The sequence below is a fragment of the Amblyomma americanum genome, chromosome 4 (genome assembly GCF_052857255.1).
Source record: "Amblyomma americanum isolate KBUSLIRL-KWMA chromosome 4, ASM5285725v1, whole genome shotgun sequence".
NCBI lineage: Eukaryota > Metazoa > Arthropoda > Arachnida > Ixodida > Ixodidae > Amblyomma > Amblyomma americanum.
Window position 1 is genome coordinate 214,577,959 of NC_135500.1, and position 21,879 is coordinate 214,599,837.

General features: G+C 47.1%; 1 protein-coding gene across 1 annotated transcript; it reads left to right on the plus strand.

Moving 5' to 3' along the window:
- The first annotated feature begins 266 nt into the window (after positions 1 to 266).
- LOC144129296 (uncharacterized) lies at positions 267 to 21,119 on the plus strand. Its single transcript, XM_077663323.1, has 6 exons — positions 267 to 421; positions 5,790 to 5,908; positions 6,891 to 7,058; positions 8,454 to 8,585; positions 11,026 to 11,119; positions 15,619 to 21,119. The coding sequence occupies exons 1-6, from the start codon at positions 288 to 290 to the stop codon at positions 21,020 to 21,022; spliced, it is 6,051 nt and encodes a 2,016-aa protein (XP_077519449.1). The 5' UTR covers positions 267 to 287; the 3' UTR covers positions 21,023 to 21,119.
- Positions 21,120 to 21,879: the final 760 nt, after the last annotated feature.

Consider the following 21,879-nt stretch of genomic DNA (forward strand, 5'->3'; position numbering starts at 1 on the left):
ATGCCCTGCGGAGGAGGGCATAGCGCGTTTTGTTTTCTGAGCGATTGAGTACGTGACCCGCGCTGACACTGAACTGTTGGCCAACTAGCAAGAGGGGCGCAAAAAGGCAGGTTATGGCAAAGAAGGGGTCACATGCGTATGGGGCGTCGTGGGGAAGCCACCACCCGTTCTGATGTTAGACACGCATCTGTGCGCACCCTCCGGTGCCAGCGGCCCGCGTCCTCCTCGTTTTCTGAGGCTGCCCGCGTGATGCGTCGGTTGCAGTGACCCCGCCTGGAAGAGAAGAGATGCGGCGCCTGTGCTTGCTGAGCGCTTTGCTGGCCACCCTTGCGCAACCGGGCTCCGTGGACGCAAGGCACATCGGCGGTCCCGCAACGGGTCTGGCAACAAATGCTCAGCAATTCAAACGAGTGCCTCACAAGTAAGCTGTGCGCGCATTCGCCTCGCCACCGCGTACCTACCGTGGCAGCCCCAAGGCCGCGTATATTGAATATACTTCGAGGTCTTTATTAGAGCTGTGACCCCTCCTGCGCGCGTGCCCTGCGCCTAAGATGCGTTGGCACAAGTTTTTGTAGATCTTGCTAAAGGAAAAAAAAAGCAACAATGAAAACACTGCCACGGACAATTCTGACTGGAATCTGGGGGAGCTGTGTATACGTGACTGGTATAGGACAGGCATACTTGAAAGTCGCCACTAAAAGTGATAAGTGGGAATGCATAAGCCAGGGTGTTCAGAAATAGGCTGTGCGGATTAACCAAAAATACTAAGAACAGTACAGAAGAGTCATCATTGCAAATGGGTTATGCGGTCAGGCGGACACAAACAGTGCAAAATTCTCATCGTAACCTGAATAGCCAACTAAAAATAAACTATTTTTTCAGTGCTGTTATCGCGCATGTTTTTGTTGAAAACTTGCAGGCAGTGGCATTCAAAGACTGTTCTATCTTGCTAAAATTTGGTAGCACACCCGGGTCCCGAAATACGCATGTCTAAATTTTCAGCCCTATCCGTGTAACGCATGCGAGATAGCGGCGCTCGGCATGAAGCTCCTGCTTGAAGTGACGCAGCTGTTGCGTATGGTGCTTCGCCTAACAAGAACATGGAGTTCCATGCGACACTTATAAATTCTCGCTCTTGCCCTGCAGTGTTACATCGCTGCGCTTGACCGCATGCGAAGTCGTCGCCACGTCTTATCACCCACCCTAGAGGCAATCGCTTAAAGAAACATCGCTCGCCCCACACCGCCGGCACAGTGAGACTTCTGTTTCGCTGGCCAGAATAAGTTGTCACCATCGCCTAAAACTCCACATTTTTCTCAGGTGGAGTGCCATATGCAACAGCTGCGTCACACCAGGAAAGAGCATCATGCTCAGTGCCGTGGTCTCACATGCGTAATTGCATGGTTTGTGCCGAAATTGAGACGTCCATACTTCAGGATAGAGACGGGTTACTAAAATTGTACAAAACAGAACAACCTTCGAATGCGCTTGTCTCTAAGTTTTTAAAATAAACATGCACGCTAACTGCAGTGAATAAAAGTTGATGAGCACCATGTAGCACCTAAGTCACAGTAGTTCGTTGTAGTCTGAGTTTGTGTTATATGACAATAAAATGTGAGAGGCAAATAACACTGTGGTAATCGATTACACTTCTGTAATTGCTCAATTACTTTCCTGGGGCTGTAGCTGAGCACGGTCGTCATTTACATTTCAAAATGAAATAATTTTAACCGTAATCGGATACTTATCTTCTGTAACGTATACATGCCTGGTTAACTTGCATGCAAACCACTTGAATTTGTCGAAGTGAGATATCGTGGAGCTGGCTATTAGTTATCCGGTAAGAAATATGCTTTGCCTCGTGTGGATTCTATTTTAAAACCCTTTCAACAAGCGACAGCGTCATTTTTTAAATCCTGGATTTAAATTCAGGGTAATGATTGTGTTCTGTTTCTTCTTTGTGTAATCGCTTTCTTAGCGGCTTTCTTGCGTATCGTAATTGGGTTGATAAGAAACTGATAATTCTTATTACATGTTGTGAGATGCACGTGTTACATCCCACTCTCATTTAGGTGATTTGGCAGAAAATTATTCTCTTCAAGACAACTTTTGCTTCGATGATGACGAGGACGCTGCAACAGCAACCGCATTTTCACATGAAAATAGGCAATAGGACTTGGTGTCTGTTAATGAAGGAGGAAAAACAGCAATGAACGAAACGTGCCACATAGTCACTTCTGCCTGTGGGGCCCTTTCCATGCCACTGAAGACGGGCAATTCTGAGAGGCCATCGGCCTCAGACTTGATGAATCGTGCTGGGAGAATCCTGGTAGGATGTACTACATGGTGCGGTGCACCCCACCCTTCCTTAACGCTGCTTCTTCTTACGCACGCCCGCAAATTCCGGGCAATTTCGGCAAACGCTCGTGAACCCTAAATTACTGAAGGTGTGGTCCGTTGCGGGTGAAACGTTCCCCTCCCTCGTCTGATGCACGATGACAGATGAAGCTGTCAATGGCGGTTCGATTGGAGACTTACCTTTACGTGAGCGCGCACTCGCTAGGATTACAGAAAGAGTGAACGATCCAGTTTTGAAAAAAGAAAATGCAATATTTCTTACTAACCTTTCAAGAACTTGCACGGACACACATGCACACAAAAACACAAGCGCATGAACTTGCGTTATCGGGATATCTTGGTGATGCCAGACGCATTAAAATAATATGTCGAAGGTAGGAGTGGTTGGATTTTGCGCTCTGAAAACACTGTATTCAGCCTTACTTTTAATAGACACAATTGTGATGAGAAAACAAAACAAACAACCGAGCGCAAATAAAATTTTGCTCTGAGAAAGATTTTTCTGGCTGACATGTTTGAACATGAAGGTTGATCATTCAAGCCGGTCCGGAGCCTGTGCCCTTATTAGTCAACACAAGGACTTTCTTCTCCCACTTTCTGGATTCGTGCTTAAAATTTGGAATCGCAGTTTCTTGTTTCTGGGTCAATTACTAGGCAGAGAAACTCGTACCTTACACTTTACGTCGCCTTTCAGGGCTTTTTGATGCTTCTTTGGCAGGAACGTTCCCGAGTGCTAAAACGAACGAAAATGCGTACAGGCGATCATGCGATGTGGTACGACTAATATGCTTTTGCAACACTGGTTGTAAGTTCGCTTTTACATTCGCAACGTTCCCATTGGGTCCTTGAATTTGGTTTCGCCGCCGCTGCTGGGTGCACTTCTGGTTGGTAGAGGCACCTGGAGGAGAAGGTTTGTGGACAGAGAGCAGAGGCTAGGGGTGAAAGTGCATCTCACACCATCGTGCAGTTTGCAAAAATGCACGATGTGCATTTGCACCCGGAGGTGCTCGGTCGTGCCTCCCTTGGAGGGTGCTCCGAAGCAACCCCAATCGGCCGGGGGCGCGGGGCTTTTTCCCTGAATCAGATACATTTGCACAGTAGCTCTGGCTGTTGTATACTAACAAACCCTCACAGGCGCTCACAGCGGCTTCAGCGAGCTGACTCGCTCCCTCGCATCCTATAAGGTAACAGTATTAAGTCTTCGACAGACCTAATGGTTTTCAAGCCATTATATGCGCGTATTTTCAGAAGTCGCATGGTGTTTGCCACAGGCGGCGAACATCGTGTAACTCAATGGGAATATTTTCATTTGTAATTGTCAGAAAGCTACAGCGCGCGGAATAATCCTGCTTGAAAATGCTGATTGTGATGGCCTACCAATAAACCTTGCTGCGAAGTCAGACATAAAATAGTGCCTGAACTCAAGCCCCATGCGTAATCAATGGGATCTGCGCAGAGATCATGGCCAATGCCAGAAGCACGTGGTGGCAGCCGCGCCAACTGTAAGCATTTGTTAAGATTTTCTGGGACTGAATTATGCCACCAAGAACTGACGCTCAGGTGTAAACAAAAAATTGCCTCTCTCTCGCTTTCATGATGAACGCATTAGCGTCGATAAAGTTGGTAGCACGTGGTGGCACGTGGTGGCAGCTTAGGTGGGGGAAATTTTAAACTGACATGGAACGACACGCTCGCCAACTGCCGGGTTAATCATCTGGCCTCATTCATAGGTTCTCGCTGCTTTTGTAGACAAGTAACTCATGCGCACTGACGATAAGCTTGTCAGCGCCGAGCCACAGCACACTTTCTCTCTGTTCTTTTTTTAAAGCTTTAATTGTGGCCCTGGCGTTGACATCTCACTCGCGTGCGTCGTCGTAGAGCAACGGGGGAAGATGGCTGTGGTATTTTCGCGTTCGGTTCAGGAACTGCGTTGGGACTAACCGGAGCAGGTCCCAACAAGCTTTCATTTGGAGCTTCCTCCTGCGGAGTGGTTGGCTCGTTCCGGTCTCTGTCTGGTCGCACTGCGGCTATCTAACTCGTTTCGGGCTCTGGGGCAGCCTGGTGGGACTCCAAAGAGTTGCTCTGCGAGCTTAGAGGGTTGGCGTCTGGTAATGAGAACAGCATGAAGAAGCACTCCTCGCTTAGGAACAGGAAACAGCCTTTACCAGGTGGTCACCATGGAAAAAACGTTCTTCGTTGTCGATGCTTACGACGTACGTTGCAGCACTAATTCTCCTGGTATTGACGCCGGCAAGCCATGCAGACTCACCTGGTCTGGTTCCCTTAATTCTCTCCCTGCCTCCTTCTTTAAAGTCGCGCCACCGTGATGCTGGGGGCGGCATGTCCGGCATTTTTTTCTCCAGGCTCTCACTAAGCTGTGTATGTCGCAGTGTCAGGCATGTTCTTCGCGTCCATGAAAGGAACAGCTCAGCTGGTGTCTTTCCTTTTGCTGCATGTACATGGCATGTTCCTGTAGCCGAACAGGAAGCCATCAGCGCGGTGCTGAGTAAACCTCCGGACGCCTTATTTTTCTTCGTCCGGAAACTGTTTTTTCGGGTCTTTCTTAACAGTCTGAACAAAGCATTTTACAGTGCCGCTTGGCGCTGTGTGATTGAGTGGCGTTGTTTTGTGGTGTATCATATTTGCCAATAGAAACGTCGCGAATTCTGTCGATACGGATTGTGGCCCATCACCTATTATCACTTCTTCTGGCAGACCGAAAATCGCGAAAATGGTACGAATGTTTTCGGCAGTTTTTTTTTTGACAGCTGTAGCAGTGATGCAGATGACCTCAACCCATCGGGAGTAAGCATTCGCCAGTAATTTTTGCCAGCGCTTAGTCGGCTATTCCCATGACGTTATGGGAAAACGTGGAGCGGAATTTTGACTCCGCTGGAACGTTGCACACTGTCGCATTGTTCGTTCAATGTCCTCCGTCTTCGGCGTAGGTGTCAAAATCACAGAACTTCGACATGGCCTCGCCGCTTCACTGAGCTGCGTCGTACCTTCCGTGCCGGTCACACTATTAGTTTGTACCCCATCCTCATCGCCAGTTGGTATGGAACGACACGCTCGCCAAGTGCCAGAGAAATGGCTTTATTCATCGAAGTGCGCTGCTTTTAGAAACAAGTAACGCATCCGTACTGACGGTAAGCTTGTCAACGAGGAGCCACAACATGGACAGTTGGTGAGAACTGGCCTACAACTTTACCCTCCCAAGCGATGGCTCTCCGAATGTAGGCTTCTGCTTGGTGCTTGAGAAGCAGTGCGCACTGTGTTCTGCAATCGTAGCGTCTTCGACGTGTACCATGTTTCGTCCATGCTTGGAGTACCGCCCTGTGTTGAGGCGGCATCTTCCCTGTGTCTTTTGAGGTTTTTGTCTTTTGTTATTAGCGCTACCTGCCTCCTAGAATGCGTGGTTCGTCTCGCAGCGTCCAAGCTGATGTCGGGGAAAGCCGCGAGTGGAAACCAAACCTCTACGTACGACGAGGACCCAGACAAGGAGTTCTGTTCATGCCCAAGCCCTCGACCACTCCATTGTGGTCTTATTGTAAGTGTGGCCTCAATGGCGGTCATATTGCGAGAAATGCGCGCTTTGTGATGTCTTAACAAAAGTACTGCTTTCCCTAAATATTTGCCGAGATTGAAGTACCGGCGAATTGTTCACATTCGGCTTTATTCAACAATTCTAGATGTATATTTCATATAGCCCAGAGAGATTATCTCATGATCAAACTGTGCTTGGTTCCCGCTTTTTCATTCTCCTTGTTATTTATTACATATTACATAATACGAAAAAGTAATTAATCCCAATGAGAGATTTTTAAAATTGGAACACATAAGCCGACTTCGCGCTTCTCTTCAAGTGAAGCAAACTGGAAATGCAGTCCTCGATTAGGGTGATATTCCCATCCCTATAGTTAGGTCCAGTACATTAAAGTGGCAAACGTTCTGTGCCACTGGGCTGTCTGCACCTCCACAATTTTTGATGACGCTCGTTTAAAAACGCCGAGTTTCCGCTGCCTAGTTCTGCTAATGTTAGCTGACGTTGCTTTTAAACGCTATATATACAGCAGCAGCATTTTAAACATGTTACTGCGGCGCGGTCAGCAGTGGTAGTGTAAAAGTTATTGCTTCTTATTCTTCTTGGTTGACCAATCAGTGAAATAAAACTGAAGATATAAAGCAGCTTAGTCCTTACATTTCTGAATTGAAGTAAGATGTACCAGGTCTCACTGTTGATAGCTGAAAAAAAATTCTTCCTTTTTTAGGGGGAAACAGTGCTTGCAGTACATTATAGCAGAACAAGCTTGATAAGGAGAAGAAAAGACGCCGTGGGGTTTGCTGAGAATAAAATGAATCATATCGAAATACAAGGCCTGTTCTCTCACTCTTCACTGCACCGCGCCGTTGTCAGAAAGCACCCAATAAGGTGCCGACTGCTTTCGATCGAATCTTTCGAACGGTCACTGTGAAGCCGCTGGCAAGTCACGGTTTCGCGCGCATTTCTCTCTTGTGTCTTGCTTCCGCAGTTACCACGAAAATCGCGACCGGCAAGCGCTGCGCGGATGACTTCGACTGCATGCGAGTGCTGGGCCAAATCTGCAAGCGCGGCAAGCGAGGAAGCTCCGGCAACTGCCAGTGCCCGGAGTCCACGCCGGTCCACCTCGCCGACGAGACTCAGCCGCGCTGCGTCGCCGGTGTGCTCCACGATTGCGCTAGATTACGGCCCGCGCAGCCATTAAATATTTCGTACTAACGCATAGCTCGCCCGTCGACTACGACGCAGTCCCTTTCTTCCGTTGCATGTGCAGTATTGCTTTAGCACCGCTAAGTTTATATCAGGAAGCTCTGTACTAATAAGAAAACTATCAACACGAATCGCTTTCTTCGTCATAATTAAGGCTCCAGTGAAACAAAGGAAAACATACGACGAGCATCGCGACCCGCTGTGGTGATAACTTAACCCTGACAATCATACACATTGTGGTTCCTGACAAAACAATCGCGAGTAATTAATGGCTGCAGCAGGAAACAGTAGCAAGGCGCCTTTTCATGCACGACTGAATAAATGCTTTTTACCCTATATAGAAAGCTGTGTTTTTCTCTTCTTAATTTTGGCAGAAGTAATTTAAATTTACCCTTTGTCTTATACCCTCTAAGCTTGTTCCCAAAGGGCACGCCATCCTGTATGCACAACAAACGATTTTCTTAATCTGAGTCGGCATCTCACAACAGGACACACGTCTGTGAACACATTGTTCACGTTCGGGCATGCGAAAGAAGGGGAACTAATTCAGCCTCTGTCACAAGAAAAGATCACTAGCGAGGAAAGGTATTTTTAGTGTTTGGCATTGCTGCCCTTTGTTTCAAAGGAGCCCTAAACCTTTCTTCAGAGATCTTTTTGTTTTTTTTTGTTTTCAACTACTGCCTTCTTTCGTGTCATTAGTGCGGCGCGTTGAGCGTCGCCAAACGTAGCCAAATGAACCGCTCTTTTTTACAAGTCCGCAAAAGGGTACGGGTACACACGTATCGTCAAAAAAAGGATAAAAAACATGCAGCATGCTATCTTTTAAAATAGGGCAGACATTGGAAGCGTTGCAAATGCTTCATCGTGGGTGGTACCGAACGTTCTTGTGCGCTATAGCAAATACATGAGCAGAAAGAAAGCTTCAGAGTAAAACCAAAGATTTCTGAAACTTTCTATATTGTCCCCCCTTTCGTTCACTTTCAACGTGGTTACTTTTAACCATCTACCCTGGCAACCGTTTAATACCACTGCCCAGCGGAGATGTAGAATCATTTAACCGTAATTAGTCTAGCAGTCTTTACAAGCATCTGTAATGCATCTGTCCTCACTGACTATGTGAAAAGGTCCCGCTAAGCCACTTTGAGGTGTGTTAGTTATTAAGATGCTTCAACTGCCAGGCAGAATTTCCCAGATGTAGAACTGGTATTCAGTTTTTGCCACTAATTATTTGTCTACGCGAGCACTGATGAAACGGGATACGTTATGCTCGAGCATAATGCACTCAATAAATTTTCAGTGTGGCGGACGTCTTACGTATTCTCTCTGCGCGCTGTAATCTTCGCAGCTCGCCACATATTCGAAGATTGTGCAGACACTGTGGAATGCTCTTTCCTAAATCCTCACGTGGAGTGCGTGAACCAAGTGTGCACATGTCGACCGCCGAACATACTGAAGCACAAGGAGATGTGTGTTCCAGGTGAGTGCTGTCTGCAGCTGCGTACTTTGTCAATGTGAAAGAACATTTGCCGAATAAATCTTTCGGCCGAGACTTTAAAGGGTACTTTGAAGGTTTTCTAACTGATGAAATACATCTTTGTAACCACAATAGGCCTACATCCTCTCATAGCGAGGCCCTATGATCTAGAAGCATAAAATACGGGTTCCACCAAGCATGCAGAAAGCGGCAGCGTTCGACTTTTAGTTTCCATACTCTAACATGCTGTCACCGTTTGCTTGACTCATGGTACGCAAAGCCGCTTATACGCCATTGAACTGAAGATCAATAACCTCAAAAACATATTTAATATAACATAAATTGCTGGATCACGTACCCAAATGTGAAGCCAACTTTTGCACCACTTCCAGTAGGGCACTCTCATAGCGCTGCCAAGTCCGAGTGATGAACAGCGTCACCAGTTTGAATCAGGAAGGGGCGGCAAAAATTTCAAAACGTAGCTCCAAATTTATCAGCATTGATAATGTCGTTTGCAACCGAGCAAACGTAACTACAACAAGGAAAGTCATGAAAACTGTCTGATTTTAGAAAAGGCAATGAAGTTGTCCTCAGTGTTTCTTTAAACTTCTCTCGAGACATCAGAATTGAATTTACAAACAGTAAGAACTCCATGTCAGCTGTGCTGCTTATTCTAGAACAAAGAATAGTGTCATTGTTATATGGCCCCCGTAGCGCCCCGTAAGCGCCCGCTCTCAAGTTGAGCGGGATAACTTTAGTTGGCTCTGCGAGAACGCCCACAACCGAACCACGTGTTCTGACTGGTATTGGCCGGATTGAACTAGATAACCTAATTGGCGATCAAGTGACACGGTAGTTATCGCATGCAACATGCTATAGTGACGCCGTTTCTCCTAAAACAAGTGCAATACATAGCTATATGTGTAATGTTGTGCGAGAAAAACTAAAAGCATGTAGCCTTGGATCGATGAGCGTTTAAGGCGCCCATGCCTCGCATAAGCTCACCTCAATGTTTTTGTACACACCGATTTACAATTTTTGCATTAATATTTATACAGTCACTCTAGTTTAACAGCCTAAACGATGCGCCGAGATATGAGCTCCGTGCTGATATGTGATGACTTCTAATCCGTATTTGCTGCTAGACGCAGCTTCAGCTAATCGGCACCGAAATGGGCAAGCTGATTGAACACTTTTCCTGATCATGCGTAACACCTAGCGTGAAGCGTTGCTAGCTACTGCAATGGCCTGGGAGTAGCATACTGACATATCTTAGGGCGACTGCTGTACGAGTGATTTCGTCTAACGCGAACGAAATCTGGCTGTGTCAGTGTGGGCCCAGCAGTAATGTTAACATTTCGTCGCTAAAATATTACGACCTAAAATGACAGAAAATTACGCAGCTCGGAATGAACTGTGAAGGGTACGCGGGTCTTGGAAATATGGGCTCTCGGGTATGTTTTATCTCTGATCACGTGACATTAGTCGGTTTCAGTGTGGACTCTGTTAGAGAAACAGAATGGAAGGTAGGATTCCTATCAGCGTTACTTCTTTTGAAAGCGGAAATTTTTGGGGTTTGGGATTATTTTCTTTTTGTTTATTGGTATGTTTTAGAAAGCTCGAACTGAAACATAGGCGGTAAGCTTGCATACATACTACGGAATCACAGATGTTTCCGAAAAATGGAGTTCTTCTGACCATCTCAACCGTTCCATGGGGCAGCTTAAGCGCTGAACTCGTGTCATCATGAGCAGTGATCTTTAGTTTCAAGCACCGCATATTATTTAAGGGCGAGTGGGATTTGGACGTCTTCAAGCATTCATGTTTACCTTTGTGGCCCACGAGTGCATGCACTGAAAACTGACATACTGCGTTTCTTAATGCCAGCACGTTATTTTTTTTTTTTGCGTGTAGCAATGACCGACCTTCTGCGTAGCATAATTTTTTATTGCTCTTGTTTCACTCATCCTCGAAAGATTGGTAAAATCGATTCATATCTGTCATCCTGATTTGCGATACGTGAAACGGAAAAGGCTGTTCTTGAGTTGCCGTTTTTTTTATTTTTTTAATGTAAAGGTTTCTACTCTGCATAAATTTAGTTCTCTCATATTGCGTTTTGTAGGGCTAGGTTAAGCATGCGGGATACAGATTATTTTATTTTTAAAGAAAAGTTTTGGAGCCCGATACCATCTACGTCTCAGTATAGGGTGCGGCTAATGTTATAATAATAGTATCTTTTATTTGCTGTCACTATGTACGTGATGGCGGGGCTTGGAGTAAAAGCTGCCTCAAGGCGGCGTGACAATGCTTCAAGCCCCCAATTTGGTAATGGCAAACTAGCGGTCACAAATATATTGGGACCGCTTGACCTTAGTTACATTGCACTGTCTGTCATTTATTTTTCGGGACATGGTTGCATTCATAGCAATGCTATTATTTCCAGCCGGAATCGCTCCCAGAGCAGCAAAGGCAATAGCCTGGATAGCGGGAGCTATCCTATTTATAGGAATCATCGGCGTCATCATCGTAATTTCAAGGTAAGACGAACAGTAGAGTCAAACTTTTTTTACTTTTCCGATCGTACCATAGCTGTGGGCGCATTTCGTCGTAGCCTGTTGTGCCCGGCTTAATTTTTGGATTTGAATTTTAGGTAATCTATAGATGCTCTGTATTTATAGAACCAGCAAATAAGCCTTCGAGTTGCTGTTTTGGTATATTGTCGACAAAGCTAACATCACAGGGAACAATTTAATACGTATTTATTTATTCTTACGTTCATTCACCTCTCTTTTTAAACATAAGGCGGTAACGACACGCTTCTGTTGAACACTTTGGGCTTTATACATATCAGATATAAAAACTGATGATATAGTTACTCAAAGGAGTTCTTCAAAAAAATACAACCACGTAGGTAATTCATACAGCTCAGAAAACTAAATAGGAGTTATCAGATTTGCAAAAATATTTTTCATACAGGCACAAGTTCAAAAACGAAGACACGACCACAAGAGAGCGTCAACAGCAGCAGATAGACAAAATGAAGAATTAAGTTTCCAACCAAATTATAGGAGTTAGAAAAACGGCGTCTGGTTGGGAACAGAAAATTTAATATTAACTACCGTTAGTAACAGATGTCGTTAGTAATGGATACATCCAGAATGCTTCATTACCTTGTTACTAGAGAGGAGAAAGCGTGTTTAAAAGTTTCACTGTGATATGGGTCCCCTCTCATCTTATACCCGTGGTGCTGGCTATTTAGTGGTCGTATATGAGAGAGTGAAGTGTACTTTGATAAGTCAGTCTTTAAGATGTCATTAAGAATCTGATATGTAATATCAGTCGTGCGCTTTGCCCTTGTTCATAGCTCTCCGAATCCATAGATGAGAGATAGTTCAGTTGGTGAGTCTGTTTGTCTGCACCTTTTGTGAACGACTCTCTGTGCTTTGCGCTGCTTTCTTACAAAACGGGAAGCAGTTACAGACCGACGAGACGAAACTCTGTTAGCATATCCTTGTACAGGCCTGATAAACCACCTCTTATGTATAACCCTATAGTCAGTTCATAGTTTCAATACCAATGGCACTGTTAACCGTAAGACCGTCCGTAATATGGACTCGTTACTCGGCCGCGTTCTAGCCAATAGAATAGTAAGCTAATTGCCAGAAACGTGGAAGAATTTAAACCCCCTTTAGGAGCAAAAGCATATGAAAATTTAGGTGAGTCAGGTCGCAGAAAAGATTATGTTTGGTAAAAAAAAAAAACGGAAGAATCATTTTAGCTGAATGAAATGAACCGGGTAATCCCGAAGAAATGAAAAAGGAAGTGCATTGTGACTTATACGTCGAAAAGTGAGCGTATGTCGCTGGTTTAGAGAACGTACCAAAATGCGTAAAAAAGCATTTTAAATCATTGAGCTTGCTATAGCTACCTTGAGGCAAAATGTAACTGAATTAAGGTCAACTACTGCACAAATGTTGCTAAATTTGGACTTGGTATTTGCCTGGTCCAAGAAAGTATGCAGAAGGAAGAAGGTATATTTGGTTGCAAAAGTACGGCTTCTTTTCAAAGAAAAATCTCCAAATGCTCAAATATGCTTAATGCCAAGCGCTTTTGTGTACGGAATTTATATAAGAGAGAAAGGCACGATGTTAAAATATTTAATTCGCTTAGAGGAGAAGCAGAAATCTGTTTTTCTACCAGATGCAGAAACCTGCATGAAGTATCAGCCGATGTGAATGAAGGAATACTATTTCGCATTTTAATATATGTGTCTGAAGACTGAATAACTGCAGCGCATGTGTAGTACTTCTGTAGCCAATATACGCTGGCCAATCGAAATAATAATAATTAATAATAATAATTGTTTTTTTTTAAAGGAAATGGTGCAGTATCTGTCTCATATATCGTTGGACACCTGAACCGCGCCGTAAGGGAAGGGATAAAGGAGGGAGTGAAAGAAGAAAGGAAGAGAGAAGTGCCGTAGTGGAGGGCTCCGGAATAACTTCGACCACCTGGGGATCTTTAACGTGCACTGACATCGCACAGCACACGGGGGCCTTAGCGTTTTTCCTCCATAAAAACGCCGCCGCCGCGGTCGGGTTCGAACCCGGGAACTCCGGATACGCCGTTCCCACTTTTCGGCACTCCCACTGGGTATGAAGCGCTTTTTAGAAAGCCCGTTTAGCTAGTCATGATCCTCTTCCCTCTTTTTAGCTCAATATTAATCTCCAGTGCTTTGCTATCATGCATTGAGGGCCACAATGTGCACGGGGACCGGAAGGAAGGAGGCAGGATGAAGGCTGGAACCGAACGCCATCGGGGCTGTGCTGGACGTGGCTTGTCGCAAAAGCTCTTTAGTTGTGGGTGTGGCCACTCGAAAGTAATTGATGGCCACAGCACTTTCACGTGAACACAAGCCCTACGTTTGGATTTCTTTTTTTTTGTTTTACGCGCACCAAATTCCTGCGAGGCACGGCACTAAGGAGCACATGTATAGATGACTCCGTTAATATTCATAATAAGGCTCTGTTATGAAGGGCTACTGAAGCAGTTTTGCAGTCAGGTGACTGAATATATGTTGCCCTTAAACACACACAAAAAATAAATCTGTCCTAATTAACGTCTTCTATTATTCAAGAAGGCGCCACGAGGCGCATATTACGTATTAATGATTAAACACCGACAATAATACACGCAGAAGCCGCCTGTACTCTTACGTCATTCTTTTGGGCAGCCTATGTCAACTACTCGTTTCTCTTTCACACACTGTATTTACTTTTAACTTCTATTTGTTCAAAGACTTCGACATTGGATATTTGATCACGCGGAATTTTTTCAATGAGAGTGCAAGGCTTCACTGAGCTTTACAGATTTTTTTAAATATGCGATGTGAGGTGCGTCAAATTCAGCTGTACATAAAGTTATACGGCCAGGGAACACAAAGTCAAATAATAATTTTCAGTGTGAGGAGCCTAGCTAATTAAAATCGTTTAGCGAACTTTTCAATGACAGGTGTGAGTTGTACGGCCAGGGAACACAAAGTTATACGGCCAGGGAACACAAAGTCAAATAATAATTTTCACTCTGAGAAGCCTAGCTAATTAAAATCGTTTAGCCAACTTTTCAATGGCACGTGTGAGCGGGTGTGCTTACGATATATTGGAATCTAAAACGCATTCTCATTCCTGCGCAATCACCTGGCCGAATTGCGCTAGCACACGTGTTTCGAGATATGCGCGTCCGAATTTTCAGTTGAATCCTCGTAATTCACAATGTGAGGCCGCGACGATCGGCGCGAAACTCCTCCCAAAGTGACGCGGCGTTTTGTCTGCCAACGACGCAGCGCGACCGCTGAAGCTCGTAACTGAGGCTCTTTACCTTCATTCTATCGAATTGGAAGGAACGCTCGATGGGACAGGTGCGCCGCACTATAGAACTTCGCATCGAATTCCACAGCCTTGCATGCGCAATCAATGTAAACTTTGGGAGCGAATATCTCAAAATACGTGGGCTATATAAGAATTCTACCAAATCGAGTAGTCCAGAAACGTGACCGCCTCTGTTCCTAATATAAACATTCGCTCTAGCCCCTGGCCACCCAACTTATGAATAATAATAATAATAATAATAATAATAATAATAATAATAATAATAATAATAATAATAATAATAATAATAATAATAATAATAATAATAATAATAATAATAATAATAATAATAATAATAATAATAATAATAATTTGTTTTTTTGGAAAGGAAATTGCGCAGTATCTGTCTCATATATCATTGGACACCTGAACCGCGCCATAAGGGAAGGGATAAAGGAGGAAGTGAATGAAGAAAGGAAGAGAGAGGTGCCGTAGTGGAGGGCTCCGGAATAATTTCGATCACCTGGGGATCTTTAACGTGCACTGACATCGCAGAGCACACGGGCGCCTTAGCGTTTTGCCTCCATAAAAACGCAGCCACCGCGGTCTGGTTCGAACCCGGGAGCTCCGGATCAGTAGCCGAGCGCCCTAACCACTGAGCCACTGCGGCGGGTGCCTAACTTATGTGCAAAGGCTATTTCAAGTACCACACAGCGACTGATTTTATGAAATCTCTAAAGCTTAATTTTGATCAGCCTGTATGCGCTCCTGTAAATTGTATGAGGCGAGCAGATTAATAATAAGATAGGTGAGCAGGTTAGTTAATAAATTTATTACAATTCTTCTCGAATTCTACAATTAAGAGGTTGAAGGTTTCAGACGAACCACAATTAATTCACGCGTAAGTGCTCATGAACGAAGAAAACGTGGGTGAAGTTGATGGATCGGCTGCTGATAAACGTGAAGAATGCATGGCTTTTGCAGAAGTGTTGCACGTGGTTTAAAATTCTTAAGAAATTAGTATCCTTGTCGTCATTTTGTCCTTAGCCCTGTCACTGTGTAGCGCCGGTTATAAGCAAAGCGAAACCCTACCGCAGTTTCAGAACATGGTTGACTCCCAATTCTAGACGCACAGTCGGCTGAATGCTACCTTCTGACTCTCTGCGCAGGAAACTAGCCAACAGAAACGATACGCACAGTCCCACTGGACCAACGTACCACAGCCAGTACTGGAGAGAGGATCGTCCGAATGTATGGGATAGCACGAAGGTGATGCTCTCGGAGATGCAAGAGAAGGTCAGAGCGCTCGCTCTGCGGCGCCGCGGGAATACCGTGGCCCCGGCGCCGGAGACGCGCGTGGCGGCTTACCTACCGAGCCAGAGTAAGCCCAATGCGCGGCACGTCCGGATAACCACGGTGAAGGCCGACGTGCATCGCTCAGTGTCCCCCGACGAAGACGCCGGAGACCCGAGAGAAGGCCTGCTGCCCACGCAAGACGAGGCGGGAGATCAGAATGACAGAGCCGACTTGTCTCCCACCTCCAGGGACCTCATGCTCGGCAAGGAAGAATCGAACGACCGTAGAAAAATGTCGCTCTCAGTCTCTCGGCACACGGGACACGTCGCCGATAGCAAATCCGCGTCTCGAAGCGAAGCTGGGGTCTCCCTAAAAGATGAATCACCCGAGAAACTCTCCGGAGCGCCGGCGTCCGTCGGGCACGTATTCGACCCCGAGTCGGACGCGGAGAGAATTATGAGAATGGTGCTTCATCAGTTGGTCTTGGAGAGGAGCAGCATCCTGCAGGCACACAGCTCGGCGAAGGAAGCTGTCGTTCAACCGAGCTCCAGGATGATGGGCGGAGAAGCTAAGCCCACTGGCACTCAGGGATCCTCTAGCGACCTTATCAAGCGTTGCCAAGAAAACTTTCCGGCTGACATGCTTCCCATTAGTAGCGCTGTGAGGTCGATTTATTCGCACACACTGGTGACCCTACGAAACAGGATTCTGTCGAACAGCGGCCGAGACGCCGAAAGCGTCGACGACGTGTCCTACGGAGATTCGTGCAAGCCGTGCGAGGAGAAAGAGTGCATCGAAAACAGTGGTGAGCTCTGCCGCGATGGTGAAATGCAGAGGATGGACAAAGGCGCTGGTGAAGAAAAGAGCAAAATTCAGGCTGACATTCCTGCCTGGCGTCAGCCGTTCACTGGAGTCAAGGACAGCGCATCATCGAAAGAGGCGATGTGTTCGAACTTCCCGTTAAAGGCCGCTCAAAAGCCGAAAGCGATCCACAAAGAGGCCATGTCGGAACAAAAACTGCTGCCACCGCTTGTAGAAGCCTCGTTACTCGGTTCACGTCCGGACGCAGCGTTGGAGTCATACAAGAGCTACACGTGTCCAGTGGACGCGTATCCGGTGATGCAGAACTGGACACTGCCTAAACGGACGTACTTGTTCAAAGATGGCAACCAGTGTGGTGCCTCACACTCTTATCACTCGTTCTCCGATACGTCCCGGTCACGCCACTGGAAAGGGTCGCGTAAGTCTGCTGGCGCTCCAAGTGTCTTCTCGCAAAGTGCTGGTCGATGCGGAACCGAGACAAAAATGTCTGCGCTTCGAGCTCAAGAAAGATCCGGCAAGACCGGAGACACCTTCAAAAGCTTCATGTCTTCTATTATCTATCCCAATTCGACGGCGGCTACAAGCACCAGGAGCGCCGGGTGCTTCCAGACTGTGTACAGCGATGTTCCTCAACAACGCACTCGCATCGAGGAGCGCAAATGCGGTGCGGCTGATCAATTGGCGGCGCGAAGAGCTCCTCGTGTTCACTACTACGACGCAGATGTTGAGGAACACAACCAAACTTCTTCCTTTGGACTGAGTGTCCAGCCATTGGTGAACGCCGGACAACCCCAGACAGTGAGCGCAGTCACAAAAAAGCGCAGTATTCTGAAGAATGCTGGCACAACCACAGACGACAAGAAAAGCGGAAAGGATGTCCAGCGTTGCGAAGAAGAGAGGCCACTCTTGTTGAAGAAGGAAGAGCCACGTAGCAAGGATGAAAGTAGCCGGAATCAAAGTCCGTGCGGAGGCCCCACCGCGGAGCAGCGCGGTATTTCCGCGCAAAAAGAAGCTGTATTAAGCTCGCAGCAGACGACCCATTCTAAGGATGGCGACGTATTAGTTATTCGCAATCCGGCTTCCACGAAGGAATTTCCTTCGTTTCTGGTTGAGTTAAAAACTAAAGTGCCCGCCACAAGGGCTGCGTCGACTACGCCTAGCAGGACCAGCTCAAGCACTCGACGTTCAAGCAAACACTCTAGGACGAAGATACAACCACATCCTGGCTCAGTTTTGAGTTTGAAAAAGCGCACCAAAACCCCCAGCATAGTTCCGTCAAAAAACAGTAGCGATGAGCAAATACGGGTAAACAACCGTCGGGAATCAAGAGCAATGAATGAAGGCAACGTGCTAGAAAGTGTGCAGAAAAGCCAGCCTTCGGCGGTCCTCTCTGATGAGTTAATTTTTCCAGACAAGCCTGCAAGACTAGCTACTCATTTCAACAAGCTGAAACTACCGTTTGGCGTCAAACTTGGCGGGGGAAAGCAGCAGTGGAGCAAAGCTGTCGATGGAAAAATAAACAGGATGAACGAGATGACATCCCACACACTTTTGCCGAATGAAGCAGTCAAGACACCAATGGGAAGTTTCACAGACAGACGTGAGGCAATCTCCACAACGGAAGACCCTGCCAAGAAAGGGTACGCACGTCGACAGCAGCCCACTCCAGACGACGTTATCAACCTCAACGTCACCGAAGACGAACTTATTCGCTGCATCAACAGGCTTGTAGCTATTAATGCTTGTCAAGATCAAGACAACGAACGAAAGTTTCCCGAGGCGTTCGCTGAGCAAGCGCCAGTGTCGGGATGTCAACTAATGCGCGACACACTCCTGCACAGCGAAGCAGTGTCGAGCGAAGCGACTGACAGGAAAGGACAGAGGAGGGACACGGAACGCTGCTCGAGCAGCCAGAGCGACGCACTGAACAGACCGCTGTACTCACTCCGACGAGGAGACCTTAAAGACATCCTGAAGGAAATCCTCGAAGAAGAGTACTCGCACCTGCTTCACGCGTCCGCTCAAGTTGCGCGTGAAGGCACTACAGATACAAAAATTAGTGATCCTGTCCCGCGGTGCACAGATCATGACACTAACGCGACGTCTCAGACGTCTAAAGCGACTTCCTTGAACACGCCGCCGAGCGTTCAAGGGCGCGCGAGGAACGCGTCCACGGCGGCAGGGGATGCGGGAATTCCGAAACAGTCGCAGAGCGGCGCACATTGTGCCACAACTGCGGAAATTAAGGGAGGCAGCAGTGCAGAGAGTTCTCAGGCCGAGGGTGACACGACGCGTACCAGCTCCAACACTAAAAGCGCGTCAGCCAGCAGCACGCAGACTTCACAGGAAGCTGCGCGATCAATTAATCGGCGCCCGACTTCTGAGTCGAGTGTAGCTTCTTCGTCCAAATTAACTGATGGCCAGAACAAAAGGGTGAGGCTTGCAGAACAGCATCTGGAGGCTGTTTCGGAGGACACGTCATTAGATGGCTACTGCCTCGAAGAGAAGAAGCTCGCTAGAGATGTCAGTTCAAAGGCAACATCCTGCCGTACGAGAAGCACTACAAGCCCTAGTACAGCCGTGGACTCCACTTCGATTGAACAGGGACACGTGCATGTGATTCCTAGTGTTGATTTCCAAGGCGAAAGGCTCTTATCTGACATATCAGTTGAAAGCGCATCGACGTCTAAGCCTCCGGAGCCTGGCTTATCTTGTGCTGACTTCGTAGACTTACATCTTAGTCAACCGCGGCTGCCAGGGAATAAAATATTTCCAGACGAGCAGTGGCAAAAGCAGGTAGCTTTCGAACCCGCCAAGAAAAGTCAAGTCAGCTGGAATCCTCCGGCCTACATAACACTGCCAGATATTGATGCTACCGCATTCTCCTACACGGAAGAAAGGATGCCGCTACCCGATGTTCAACCACCCATAGACATCACTTTATCAGCGTCTAATGCAAGCTTGGCAAAGTCGCAGCAGGATTTGAAACCATTCCCTCACTCAGGGCTCGTAAACAGATCCGACAGTTATGTTCCTTTCGGGAATTGGTCCTACCATGCTCCTGATGCAAATACCGATTACGTGGAGAGACAGCAGCACCTGAACAGAGTTAGTTATTCGGCGTCTGCAAGCCAGACAACCGCAAAAGCAGCGCCTGAAGAACCCGGAAAAGGAGGCTCGGTACGCCCAACATTATTCCGTTTATCACAACGTCCGAAATCTGCTTCCTTTCATGGGTTTTCCGGCAAGAATGCTAATCGTGGAGGGTCCACAGCCGCAGCAAACCACAGAACAAAGTCGCACACAGACTACTGGCTCAAGACTGTGTCGCTGTACCAGGAGTTAACGACAGATCAGATGAGTAGCTCTGGCGAAACTTTCACCGATGCGTCAGGCACTAACACCATCTTTGAGCCGGAGCAGATTGAAGCTCTGGAGCAAGCTAAGCTGAGAGACGACGCCCGGCGTAAAGATCTGCTTCAGAACGACGAGATCAGTCCTCTGTTGCAAAGGTTTTTGATGCTGCAAGATATGCCTCTGACGAGCGAGAGCACGACAGCCGCTGAACGGACGCCGCGCGAAGTGAACAACGAAGGCGTCGGCTCCGGCGCAAGGTTTGACACCTCGCTGCCAGAGTACAGCCTGTTGAATCGCTTCCTTGAGACGTGCTCTGTAGCTGCCGACTGCATCCCGAAGGATCAAGCCAGCGTCGGTGGTTTGAGTGACTATCCGAAGCAGCAGGGGGCGTCGCCATCGGTTACCGCCATCGGCGAGTCCGTACAGCGCAGAGTGACTTCATCTGAGCGAGAGCAGCAGATAATAGGGTTGCCTTCGCCGGAGACTGGTTCTCCCAACGTGGACACTGTCGGCAATCAAGCTAGCTTTGAAGACAGTGCCTCTACGAGTTTCTGCGGAGAGAAACGTGTAAAGGCAATGCGCAAAACAGCTCCCTATCGGACACCGTTTCCGCTTTGCAGCAGCTCGCGGTCGACGGCAGCCTTCAGGTACAAGACGAGGGCCATAAAAAAAAACTGGAAACACAGGATGGCGGCAGTGTCCAAGCCAGCTGACGAGACGGCCGACTTTGGTCCCATGCAGTATTTTATGGCCGACCAGGCTCATGCCACAAGGTCTGTCATGTCCGAGGCCTTGGTACCTCCTGACCACGAGGAAAACGACGTACAAAGAATGTCCGCGAGTGCCCTGCCGAACACCGAAGCTGGAAATTTCTGGAGCAGCAGGTCGTTTCACGTTCAGCAGTGGCTGAACCAGGCTGCACAATTCTTCACGAACTACGAGGAAGGCATGCGTACAGCCGAAGAACCGCAAGCTGTTGTCAGTGAGCCCGCGGAGACTTCGACCTCTTCCGAGTACTACGAAGCTGAGCCGACAACAGATACGTTTGCGCACTCTAGCCAGCAAGGACTGACTGACGACCCAAATAACTGGGGTTGATTTATGACAGCGAAAGCAAACTGCTGGAGGGCCAACTTCGCTTTGAACTGCAGTAGAGGCAGCTTGTCATTTTTCCCTCGTTTGTGCCTGTGCGTGGGCGTGGAGGTAACGGAGTTGTGAATAAATATTTGCTCAGTTCCCCAGCTTCCATCCGTCTAATCATCCAATCAATCAGTTTAATCAATAGTTTATTTCTTTGATAACAAAGTAGGACAAATGAGGACGAGGTTCTATTGGTAAATTACATCGAGACCTCCTGCATTAGTAAATGTTAAAATGAATCAAAACAGCCAGATCCGTCATTTGCTTGCCTTAAGACTAACAAAACTTTTACCCGTCCTGACCGCCTGATAAGCACAATTTACAGCGATGCTTTAGATACCGGTAACCTGAACGATTGCATTACAGCGCGTTGCCTGAAAGGAGAGGAAAGGATTTGAAGAGGCGCTCATCTCTCTATACCAAATGGTGGTCATTTGCTTCAGATGCCTGCCCTCCTTTCAGTATCCATGCGGCGACATAGATGGCACGGCTTTAGACGATAAAAGCCAAAGACCCGTCTGCGTAAGAGGAGCGGGGAGCAAATGAGCGGAGACTAAACCGAAAGGAAAAAAAAAAACGCCTCAAAGCCCTTATCACAGAAGTGCAAAGAGCTCACTAATAAGGAAACGCTGAAGTAAACCAGTGGAAGAAGAATCAGTTTTACTTCGTTTTCAAGTTTTGTCGCGCTTTGCCTTTCATCTTTTGCAGTAGTGTTTTAGCCACCGCTACCACAATCGCACAGAAGGAGCCGGCAAGGATAAGCCTGCACACCAGAACGTTAGAGCTTTCCTGCATTCTGTGCGCACACGAGTTGA

Excerpts from the sequence above, each read along its gene's own strand:
- LOC144129296 (XM_077663323.1), top strand. The coding sequence starts at position 288 with ATGCGGCGCCTGTGCTTGCTGAGCGCTTTGCTGGCCACCCTTGCGCAA. Across the intron at positions 422-5,789 it reads TTCAAACGAGTGCCTCACAA|CGTCCAAGCTGATGTCGGGG; the intron begins GTAAGCTGTGCG and ends TTCGTCTCGCAG. Across the intron at positions 7,059-8,453 it reads TCAGCCGCGCTGCGTCGCCG|CTCGCCACATATTCGAAGAT; the intron begins GTGTGCTCCACG and ends TAATCTTCGCAG.